Raw genomic sequence first — 12,439 nt, forward strand, 5'->3', positions numbered from 1 at the left:
GTTGTTGTGCCTACAGGTTCATCGGAACACGCAAGCCCCCTCACCACAACAAGGTGACAGCCCATCGAGGGGGAGAAGGGAAAATAGAAGGATAATAACAACCTTAACAACAACAGGAGAGGGAGAAGTGAGGAGCACATTCCATCTTGCAACCTTCTTCTTTTACTTAGCAAATAGGGGAAGTAGATTATATAAAATGATCCAGCAATCTGTTGCCTTGATCGCCTATTAATTAGAAGGCAAATCATACAAGCTTGATGATTGAGTACAAAATTCTGATGTCGGGTAACAAAACCATAATAGGGAAGGGATTTGGTAGAAAGTGAGGAGTATCACCTTTAGAGGCAAGATTTTACTACAGGTAAAACTTGCAAGTTACTGAATGTGTTGTCTCCTTTGTCAGCTCTATGAGCTCCTTTATTCATATACATTTACCTTGAATACTTTTGGTTCCGGCCCAAAATACCTCTCGGACTGCATCTTGGCCTATGAGCCCACGAGGACCTTGAGATCGTCTAGGGAGGCCCTTCTCTCGATCCCGCCTGCCTCACAGGCACGCCTGGCGAGGACGAGAGAGAGGGCCTTCTCGGTGGTGGCCCCCCGGCTGTGGAACACTCTCCCTGCAGACATCAGACAGGCGCCCTCCCTTATGTCCTTCCGAAAAAGCCTTAAGACATGGCTGTTCGAGAAGGCATTTAATTAAGTGCTATTACAATGTGGCAAAGATGACTGGAATGGAACACGGAATATGAGATTGGTTATGATTCTACTATGAGACGAAGCAGATTATTTAGTGTAATTTTGTAATTGTTGTATTGCTAATATGTTGTTTTGTAATTGCCTTTTGTAAATTGCCTTTTAACATGTTGTACACCGCCATGAGTCGCCCTAAAGGGCTGAGAATGGCGGTTAACAAATGCATCAAATAAATAAATAATACTAAATCTGAAAGAATGTCAGTAACAGCTAAAGCCTTGATTAGGATTGCATTTGTTATGTATGCTTTCAATTCGTTTAAATTCAAGCCCTGGTCTATAGAGTTATAAACCAATCCCCAAACTACTGCCACACGCCGACTCTCCTAGAATTGCCTTATTTTGCATTAGTAATTTTCTAAAGCTAAGATGGGATCATCCATTGTTGATACTTCTGTGCACAGTCACCCGCCTGCTACTGAGGAGCCACCCCCCCCCCTCCCAAAAGTGTGGATGTTGGGGTGAGGTGTGTGAACACTAATATGGGCCCAATCGGGTTTCTTAAACCCATTTGGGCCCACTTAAAAGTCATGTTTGGAACTGCCCTAAGATTAAATTTTGCAGGAACAGAAATATGCATGATTCCAGTTACTTCTTCACTCTGTCTGGATCTTGCCAAGCACTGATTAGAATATGCCACATTTCCTAACTGCAAGATAGATTACTCTGCTGACAACACCAAAACCAGAAGAACTTGTCTGGCCCTCCACATCAACTTCACTTCTACCTGAGTTTGGAATCATGTCTCATCACGTCATCTTAAGTAAACAAAAACTCATGTTTGTTAATGCACATTGCATGTGCATCACAGTAACCATGCAACCTACAGCTGATTCAGCAGTGTGTCTTATTGTACTCAGTTCAGTTTACTTCCAAGTAATACTCAGATATCCTACTGCTTCCATTGGCACTGTTGCCTAGTAAGTGCACTCTGCCCACAATGAACTTCATGTGCGGGACAGCATTTGCAGTTTGATTACGTATTTGTTTTAAAGTATGTTGGAATCTGCTTTATGAGAGTTTTGCCCCAAGAAGCAGGGTACAAATGTAGTAAATGGTAGTAGCAATGGTAGGGGAAGGCAGGCAGAAAATCAGCCCTATTTGTAATAAAAGATGCATTTCATAATTCATAACAAAGGATTAAACAAGGAGTGAAAATTCAAGATGCTTCCAGAGTACAGGTATTAGTATAATGGGCCCTTGTTATCTGCTGGGGTTTGGTTCCAAGTGCCCTGTGGATACCAAAATCTGTGGGTGCTCAAGCTCTATTATATAAAGTGACACAGTAAAACCGTATCCCTTATATAAAATAGCAAGATCAATATTATTTTAATGTATTGTCGAAGGTTTTCATGGCCGGAATCACTGGGTTGTTGTAGGTTTTTCCAGGCTATATGGCCATGTTCTGGAGGCAATTTTTCTCCTGACGTTTCACCTGCATCTATGGCAAGCATCCTCTGAGGTAGTGAGGTCTGTTGGAAGTAGGAAAATGGGTTTATATATCTGTGGAATGACCAGGGTGAGACAAAGGACTTTTGTCTGCTGGGGCTAGGTGTGAATGTTTCAGCTGATCACCTTGATTAGCATTCAATGGCTTGGAAGTGCCTGGGGGGAATCTTTTGTTGAGAGTGATTTTATGTGCCTGTTTGTTTCCCCTCTGTTGTTTTGCTGTTGTAATTTTTGAGTTTTTTAATACTGGTAGCCAGATTTTGTTCATTTTCATGGTTTCTTCCTTTCTGTTGAAATTGTCCACATGCTTGTGGATTTCAGTGGCTTCTCTGTGTAGTCTGACATGGTGGTTGTGAGAGTGGTCCAGCACTTCTGTGTTCTCAAATAATATGCTGTGTCCAGCTTTAAATAAAATATTATTTTTATTTTAATTTTTGGCAATGTTTTCCAACTGGAGATGGTAGAAACAGTAAATGAATAATTGCTGGATGAAGAGGACCAGTGTCTATTAATCCAAAGAGTTCCATACCTATTCTATCTTTCCCTCCTTAACATATTTTCTTTGAAAATAAAACAGATGGGATAAGCAGTGGGAAAACACAATTTGAAAAGTGGAAGATGCCATCATCTGGGCACTCCATACAATTCCATGAACAAAGCCATGCACCTGTATGATGACAGTTGCATCTGGAAGCACCTGCAAAGAATTTCCCAGTGATATAGGAAATCGTGGAGGGGGGTGGGGATCTTCTGGTACCTTGTACTCCTGATATTGCTGCTTGTTGCTATTCACCATCACTTCAGCATTGTGAACAAGAGATCTTGGTTCTACAAACTCAGTCTTCCTTGATTGAATAGATCCGTCTGTAATGTTGCCTTCTTCTTTTTCTGCTGTCTTCTACCTTCCCCAGCACACCTCCATTTCTATTGAATTACTTGAGAAATAAATCAACAGAAACAGATGATATAGTAATAGAGCTGTTTCAAGCTATCGGTACTCCTGCAGATATTCTTCCTAAAATCGAAGCATCCAGATTTTTATGCAATATAGCACCTCTTAGATCAGTTCCTAGAGCCAATGATGGGTTGGCATAATCTTAGTGCTATCCCTGGTGCTTAAATTGTTTTTTTTCTAATGTGATATGATAAAGGAAATTTTTCCTTTGGAATTCCTACCTCTCCTGAAACTGTCATGCTGAGGAATCTATTGGAAACAGTGGTTTGTACTATTGGTTGGTGGTGACTCTTTCTCCAATACTTTCCATGAACTGGTGTAATAACTGGCCCAGATGTCAATAGACAGAGGCAGACATCTCAACAGAACAACACAAGAAAAATTACATATTTGCAGAAATGATAATATATCCATTACAATCTGTTCACTTTAAGCATTTCCTCTGCAGATTAAACCACTTTGTGGGAATCTGCTCTATTATTCCTGTATGAATCATAATCATCCATGTCTGTAGTTATGGCTAAACTTATGTAAGAACTGCTGCCTTAAATCAGACATAACTACTCCTACCATGTGACATTAATTTGACTTCAGTAGTGTGTTAAACAGTATATTGAGGGCAACAACGATGGGAAGCTTGGGCAGCTAAGTGCACATTAGGCAAAAAACATGGGAGAGAGCAAAAGTAGCCCAATATTTGGCAAAGGTGTTGTGGAGATGTATTAGTAAGAATAGATGCAGATAACAAAAAATTAGAAATGGAATTGTCCAGGATGCCTGATGTCTATGTAACTGTAGAGCAGTGGTTCTCAGCTTGTGGGTCTCCAGGTGTTTTGGTCTTCTAATCCCAGAAATCCCAGCCAGTTTACCAGCTGTTGGGATTTCTGAGAGTTGAAAGTCAAATCATCTGGGGACCCACAGGTTGAGAACCACTGCTGTAGAGTTAGTGTTGCCATTTTCAGATTGACAACTATAAATGGTCCTCTACATCAGGTCTCCCCAAACTAAGGTCTACAGGTCAGATGTGGTCCTCCAAGGTCATTTGCTCGGACCCCATTCTTAACTTTAGACTTAGGGTCGCTGTATGTCTGAAACAAGGGTTGTTGTAAGTTTTTCGAGCTGTACGGCCATGTTCTAGAAGCATTCTCTCCTGATGTTTCTCCTGCATCTATGGCAAACATCCTCAGAGGTTGTGAGGTCTGTTGGAAACTAGGAAAACTGGGTTTATATAACTTTGGGAAGTCCAGGGTGGGAGGAAGAACTCTTGTCTGTTGGAGCTAGGTGTAAATGTTTCAACTGGTCACCTTGAATAGCATTTGATAGCCTGACAGTGTTTTGGTGTGGCCTGTTACTGCCTGGGGGAATCCTTTGCTGAGAAGTGACTGTAGGTATTAGCTGATCCTGATTGTTTCTTGTCTGGAGTTCCCCTGTGTTTGAGTGTTGTTCTTTATTTACTGCTATAATTTTAGAGTTTTTTAATACTGGTAGCCAGATTTTGTCGTTTTCATGGTTTCAAGGCCCTCCCTTATGGCCTTCCGTAAGGGCCTGAAAACATGGCTCTTTGAGAAGGCCTTCAACTGAGTGCTATGTTATCGGAATGACGACCGGAATGGACTACTACTATGAGATTGATTATGACCCCAAAATAAGACGAAGCGGATTTTTAGTTTAATTAGATGTTTGTATTAGTAAGATGTTGTGTTGTGGTCTTGACTCATTGTAAACTGTTGTTTTTTCTATGTTTCTATGTTTTGTACACCGCCACGAGTCGCCCTAGGGCTGAGAGCGGCGGTTAATAAGTGCAAGTAATAATAAATAAATAATAAAATAAATAAATAAATAAATTTTCCTTTCTGTTGAAATTGTCCACATGCTTGTGGATTTCAATGGCTCCTCTGTGTAGCCTGGCATGGTAGTTGTTAGAGTGGTCCAGCATTTCTGTGTTCTCAAATAATGTGCTATGTCCAGGTCGGTTCATCAGGTGCTCTGTTATGGCTGACTTCTCTGGCTGAAGATATATAAACACAATTTTCCTAGTTTCCAATAAATCTCACAACCTCTGAGGATGCCTGCCAAAGATGCAGGAGAGAATGCTTCTAGAACATGGCCACACAGCCTGAAAAACCTACAACAACTGATTCCAGCCATAAAAGCCTTCAACAATATGTAGTCTTAAACAACTTGAAGACACAGAACAACAACAACTCCAATTAACTTGACTATCTCATCATTCAAAAGCAGGGCCACACTTCCCACTGAAATACTGGTAAGTTTATGTTAGTTAAAACTGTTCTTAATTTTAAACATTGTATTTTTTTTGTGTTTTTGTTTTGTTTTGTTGTTTTGTTTTTGTTTTGTTTTGTTTTGTTTTGTTTTGTTTTGTTTTTTGCACTACAGATATGTGCTGTGTGCATAGGAATTTGTTTGTTTCTTTTTTCCAGCAATAGTCTGGCCACCCAACAGTCTGAGAGACAGTGAACTAGCCCTCATCTTAAAAAGTTTGAGGATGCCTGTTCTACATGTATATTGGGATGATAATCTTTAAAAATCAACAAGATATTAATTACAAATAAACATGGTTGGAAACAACAGGATAACCAGTCATGTAAACATAAAGAGAAGTGACTGTAGGTGATGAGCATGCTTTTTAACATCATACTGAAAGACTGGCAAGCAGAGAAGCAGCAAACCAGAACTTCTGATGGAGGTATAATACTAAGCTTTTTCCTCATGGTGAGTTTGGGGTTACTGTAACCATTTCTGCTGGTGAAAAAAAGGAAAAGTAACACAATGTGGAATCCTATTCACAATCCTGATTTGCTGTTTTGTGTAATTGCGGCTTATTCTGTTGCATTGTTTCATGAAATGCACAGTAAATGTAAATGAGAGGCAAAGGAAAACAGAGGAAACGGCATTGGGGAATTGGACATTGGCAACATTAGAAGTGGAGAAGCAGACTTTTTAAAAGGGGTGAGGAAAGTGTGACCTACAAGCCTTATATATCCTTTGGGAATCCCTAAGTCTTCCTCTTCCACAGATGCAGGGTGGGGGGGAGGGGGGCTGGCCAATTTTCTCGTGATTTTTCTTTTGCTGTCAACCCACCCAAACAAAATCTGGCCAAATTGCAGTGCCATGCTTCCCCTGAGCTGCCAAATCTCCACAGAAATTTAAAAACTCAGTTGCTAATTGGCCAAAGTGATAGCGGGATGTGATGTCACATCACTTTGAGAGCACCAAAATGCACTGATGTGGCCTCCCCAGTGGTTACAGGGTGGAAAAAGGATTCTTCTCTGCACAATTGCCCATTCTTGTTTACAAGAGGTGGAAAAAAGCAACAACAATACAGAGAGGACAGAGAGATCAAGCAGCAAAGAGAAAGGATATGGGTCATTCAGAGGTGGGCTGACCAAAAAAAAAATAGTTCATTAAATCAGGGCTATTTTGTAGTCTCTGTAATTAATTTTAAGAAAATAGATGTTGGGGAATAGTTCATCATTCCTCTCCCCTTTAGACACATATGCTCAATTTGAAAGTATTTAAAAGAGAAGTCTTTTAAGGTTGCTTCCATACAGCTGTATAAAATCCACATTGAACTGGATTATATGGCAGCGTGGACCCCGATAACCTAGTTCAAAGCACATATTGTGCCTTGATAGTCTGGGCTATATGACAGTGTGGAAGGGCCCTTAGTGAGATTAGTGGAATAGAACTGAAACTATATACATCCAGTTAAGATGTCATACATGCATGACTGTGCACCTAATTATTAATTTCAAGCCTCTGGTGTATGAAAATGGAAATAGGGATATTATTTCATGTTTTGATTATTATAGAACAAAATTTCATTATGATTTTAAAATGGATTTAATCTGAAAACTAGCAGTCTTATCTTGCTGCAGCTTTTGATATTATTGTAGGATATTGGCAAATGGGTTGGACCAACTTAGCTTCTATTTTATAGATTTATCTTTTGTTTCCTGAATAATTTTGGTGTATGTCTTTGATTCTTTTAACCTTACTCTTTGATTTCCTATGAGTGTGAGAAATAGGATTAAAATAAATTCATGCTGATGTTTTCTTCTTTCCCAAGCTCACAATAAATAATGAGGGAGGGAAGGAAATAACCAGGGACGGGATGGCAGGTTTTATTCTAGTAAGTGTTTAATGTACTAATTTAAAATAAATGGAAATGTTGACTTTTAATTAACAGAGGTTTGATAATACCGTTCCTTCTTTTCAAGATAAGGTTTTAGCTTTTGAAAAACATAACCAAATAACAACTGCAAAAACAAAACAAACTAATAAACTTTCCCGCCTCAGCATGTGAGCAACAGTAATGAGTTTCTGACAATCTACCAAAAAAACAAAACAAAACATAGTAAGAATCTTAAAGCAAATAACATTCCTGTTATCAGTGCATAATTGCACTGAATTGTGAAAATATGAAAGCCAGCATGGTGTAGCGGTTTGAGCACTGGACTGTGACTCATTCACTGAATTGCCTTGAGAGCCCATGGGCAGATCCCGCTCTCTCAACCTCAAAGGAAAGCAGAGACAATCCTCTGAGCTAATCTCACCAAGAAAACACAGTCCCAGGGTCATCATATGCCAGAAACAAATTGATGGCACACAACAACAATGATAATGAAACCATATAGGGAGTCAAGTGATTTATTTTACTTATTTCTGTCATATAGCACAGTTCATCTTAGCATTATAAGTAGACAGTGTGGCATAATGGTTTGAGCATTGGACGATCACTACAAATAACAAAGTTTTAATCCCTACTCAGCCATTAAAACCCACTGGATGACCTTGGGAAATCACACACTTTTAACTTAAGAAACCTCAATGATAGATTCATCTCAGGGTCACCATAAGTCAGAAACAACTTGAGGGCACACAACAACAACAAAGTAAAAATTTCTACATTTTGTTTCAATCAATAATCTGCTTCCCTTTTAAGAGCAGATGTACCCTGCTTCAGAGTTATCTTCCACTCTCTCACTTCAAGAGAAGTAAAACTCTGTTACACAACAGAGGTAATAAATACTGTAGATCTTCCACCAAGTCAATAACACAGCAGATTTTCCCCAGATATGTTTTGTCTACATAGTTATAAGGAAATGTCTGGACTTGTTCCAAGCTGATCAATTCTTGTTCTTATCTTGTCTCTTATTCTGATTCAAACCATTTACTCATTCCACTGAGGAAGTGGAGATGAGAATGTTCCTGTATGCTTCTCAAGGAGAAGTCTAAGAGAAAGGAGCCTAGTGACTTGAGGTCACCCCCCACCCCACATTGTGATCCAACACAACTGGGGTGAGAACTGTATAGTCCTCCATATCATGTGGGAATCCCTCTCTCAGTAGCCCCAGAGACTCCAGAGATCTTCCCTCAGGTTAAAAAAAAAGGATTTTTAAAATCAGAGTTTTCTCACTTTTGAAGCAGTCCTGTGTTCCTCACCCTTGTGAAAGTGGAAGGCCTATATTTTCAAATCAATAAACAAGAGACCAGCTAACTGGTAATAAGGGAGTGCCAATCAGCTTCAGTTTCATCCCTTGCCATGTTCTGCCAACTATGTGCCACTACCCTGAAAAGACATACAACTCTTGGGAAACTGCTTGCACAAGGAGGTAAGCACATTTAGCATGCTTTTTTCAACTGCCAACTTCCCCGAAACTGTAATTTTAATCGGTTCAAGGTTTTTAAACAATGAAACTAATACAAAATAAGATAATGAAATGTGTACATACTGTTGGATCTCGCCACAATGTATACTGCAATTATGATAGCCCTTTACATGGGAGTAAAGTATCACCAAAGGTGCTAGAATAAATTTTCCTGAGTAAACATTAGGGTTGTGCAAAATTTTTGTAACTCATCCTATGTTGGATCAAATGCATTAGATTCGTACTTACAATGCGATATCCAACGCACGGGCATTGTCCGCGCCAAAAATTAAGAATGATAACTTGCCTGGGCTACATTGTTCTCTGTGTGCTGTGTGCATAGAGCCAAAAACCTCTATGGTAAATGTGAGCTGTCCTCCAAGTGTGCCCACAACCCCACACCACCCCGTCCCACTCCAGCCAGCCATAGCAGCTAAAAATATTTTTTCTTGACAAAACATTTTTTAAAATCCTCCCAAAATCAGGATATGTGCTAGTCTTTCTGAAACAGGGGGAATAATCCCCTCGTTATGTTGTGTAATTGTGTAGTTTGTCACAGAATGACAATGACAAACTTCTGATAAACACTTGTTAAGAAGACACCATCATAGCCTTGGGGTCACCAAGGCTATGATGGATGGATGGATGGATGGATGGATGGAAAACACAAAGCAACCAAATATATGGGAAGTCTTAGAAGACCCGTGAAATACGTCTTTGATCTGTCTACTGCAGTGGTTCTTAACCTGTGGGCAGTGGACCACCAGTGGGCCATGAGGATGAAAATCTGGTCTGCGAGCCTCCTTCCTCTTTATTTATTTTATTTCTGCTCCTTTTGCACTGCCTGCCTCTCCTTTCCTGTCACTGACAGTGGAATATGTTCTTTATTAGATACTAGAGCTGACATGGTCTAGCCAATGCAATTTTCTGAATCAGCACCCTAAACCGAATCTAAAGTTGACCAAAAACTGATTTGTAACCTCTTTGGTACTAATGTTGGAGAGTGGTCCCTAGTCAAGTGATCCCTGGTCAAAAGGTTGGGAACCACTGGTCTGCTGAAAATTTAAGTCCCTGCTGAATTCAGGAAGACAGGCTTTGAGATAAGATTGCAGCAATGACACCTCGAAGTCTGTCCTTCTGAATTAACTGGGGGGCTTACTTAATCCCCCTAAGGCTTTTAAAACAGTAGAAACTTCTTTTTGTTGTGTCAGAAGCGACTTGAGAAACTGTAAGTCGCTTCTGGTGTGAGAGAATTGGCCATCTGCAAGGATGTTGCCCAGGGGACGCCCTGATGTTTTGATATTTTATCATCCTTGTGGGAAGCTTCTCTCGTTACCCTGCAAGAGAGTAGAAACTGATATAACTAGATTTCACAGTCTTCCAAGTGTATTGAATGTAAATATTGTGGGCCTTTGGTATCTGTTTGGGTTTGGTTCCAGGACCTGTATGGATCCCAAAACTTGCGTATGATAAAGTCCCTTGTATGATGAAGTCCCAGGGGGTTGGACTGGATGGCCCAGAAGGTCTCTTCCAACTCTCTGATTTTATGATTCTATACAAAGACATAATCAAATGGTGTCTCTGGTACAAAATGGCAAAATAAAGGTTTGTTTTTGTTTTGTTTTTTTGAGAATATATATGTGTGTGTGTGTGTTTGTGTGTACATATATATATTCATTCAAGCAGTGAATGGTTGCATCTGTGAATACAAAATCTGTGGATTCTAGAGCCAGTACGGTGTAGTAATAGTTTGTCTGGGACTCAGACTTTGGAGACCAGGTTCTGACCCCGACTCAGCCATCGAAACCCACTGGGTGCCCTTGGGCAAGGCAGCCTTTCGCATTCTCAGAGGAAGGCAATCTCCCTTTATGAACCACCGCAGAAGCTAAGATCTTCTGGGTAGGCCCTGCTCTTGGTCCCGCACCATCACAGGCATGTTTGGCGGGGACGAGAGACAGGGCCTTCTCGGTGATTGCCCCCTGGTTATGGAACTCCCTTCCTGGCAATATTAGATCAGCCCCCTCCCTCCTGTCCTTCAGAAGGATGGTGAGGACCTGGCTGTGGGACCATGCCTTTGGGGCAGTGCAAGAAGGCAAAATGGTGTCCTGAGATGGTTTTAAGCAACTTTTAATATGGATATAAGTGATTTTAATGTTTGTATATATGCAGGCCCGTAACCAGGATTTCGATTCGGGGGGGGGGGGGGCTGAGTCTGAGTGAAAGAGGGTCTACGCTAGCAAACCTTTTGTATCATTACCCCAATATCCCCATGCATATGGGATATATTGAGTATGGTGATCAGATCATGATATGAATAAACATATCAGTCTAAATAATGCACTAGTAATGCCTTTTCACGAACCACCATGAGAATTTCGGGAGGGGGGGCTGAAGCCCCTCGAGCCCCCGCCCCCCCCCCCCCCCCCCCCGCTACATGCCTGTATATATGTATAGTTATATGTCCCGGCTTTGAATGTTTGCGGTATATATGTTGTGCTCCGCCCTGAGTCCCCTGCGGGGGTGAGAAGGGCAGAATATACATGTTTTAAATAAATAAATGAAATGAAATCAAGGCAAACCCGCTCAACAAAGCTTCCCAGGAAAAACGCGCCATACATTGGAAATGCCTGGAAGGCAGAAGGCAACAAAAGGCACACACTCTCAAGCGACGAGGAAGTAACATCAATGCCCTCTGAGCCAGGCTGCCAAGAGCACCCCTGCCTGGCAGCCTCGCTTCGGGGTTGCCAGAAGGCAGAGACAAGAGACTCTGTGCCGGACCCGCTTCCCTTTTTTCCCGCCGCGCTGAGCGTTCAACAAAGTTCAAGACACTTGTTGCCTGACACCGTCCCGTTGCCCCGGGCACCCAAACGCCTACACCGTCGGATTAACGCAGTTTGACACCGCTTTCGTCGCCATGGCTGAAAGCTGTGGAATCCTCCGTGTTTGGAGAGCCAGCCCTCTGAGGCGGAGAAAGAGAAAGGTCTCGTACAAGTAACAAGGGCACTTTCGAGGATCCCAGAGCGCGGAGTGGGATCCCAGTGGGCGCAAACTGCCGTGATTCCAGAGAGGAGAGGGAGAAGGGAGGGGTCCGGGGGCCTCCCAGGGAGCGCAGGTGCCCAGGGCTGCCTCCTCCCTTCCTCCTCCTGCTTACCTGCATGGCGGCACCAGTCTCTCTCTCTGTGTCTCCTTGGGGCGACAAGACTCCTGCCTCCTCCTCCTCCTCCCCGTCCCTCCCTCCCTCCCTCCCTCCAGGGATCCTCCCAGGGAGTCCAGCCCCGAGGAAGCCCCCGAAGTCAAGAAGTTCCGGAGGGAGCTCCCGGGCAGGTGGCGGAGGGAGGACTTCCGCGTCGAGGCGCCGCCGCGATGCCCTCCTTTGCAGGGCCGCCTTCGCCAGGGAGGCCGGAGGGAGGCGCCCCTCGCCCTTCACCTGCAGATCCAGGCGGGGGAAGCAGGCGCCCTCACGCTGCCTTGCTTCTTCCTCCAGCTGGAAGAAGCAAGCCTGGGGTGGGGTGGGGGGCTGCCTTGCCTGCTCAGTGCCCACTCTAACTGTCCCACCGCTTTTGTGTTACCAAGAAAGGTTTTTGGTTTTGTTTTGGGGGGTTTTTCCG

General features: G+C 42.4%; 1 protein-coding gene across 2 annotated transcripts in view; it reads right to left on the reverse strand.

The window, feature by feature from the left end:
• The window catches only part of ANO9 (anoctamin 9), a 56,475-nt gene extending 44,423 nt beyond the window's left edge, over positions 1-12,052 (reverse strand). Inside the window, exons 1-2 of one of the 2 annotated variants that reach the window (XM_060770062.2) lie at positions 11,983-12,052; positions 2,962-3,139 (exon numbers count right to left, since the gene is read on the reverse strand). In XM_060770062.2, coding sequence (XP_060626045.1) covers positions 2,962-3,000 — 39 coding nt within the window. In that variant the 5' untranslated portion in view covers positions 3,001-3,139; positions 11,983-12,052. The remainder of the gene's footprint in view (positions 1-2,961; positions 3,140-11,982) is intronic. The other variant, XM_060770071.2, reaches the window with a different exon arrangement.
• Between the last annotated feature and the right edge of the window lie 387 nt (positions 12,053-12,439).

The sequence above is a fragment of the Anolis sagrei genome, chromosome 1 (assembly GCF_037176765.1).
Source record: "Anolis sagrei isolate rAnoSag1 chromosome 1, rAnoSag1.mat, whole genome shotgun sequence".
NCBI lineage: Eukaryota > Metazoa > Chordata > Lepidosauria > Squamata > Dactyloidae > Anolis > Anolis sagrei.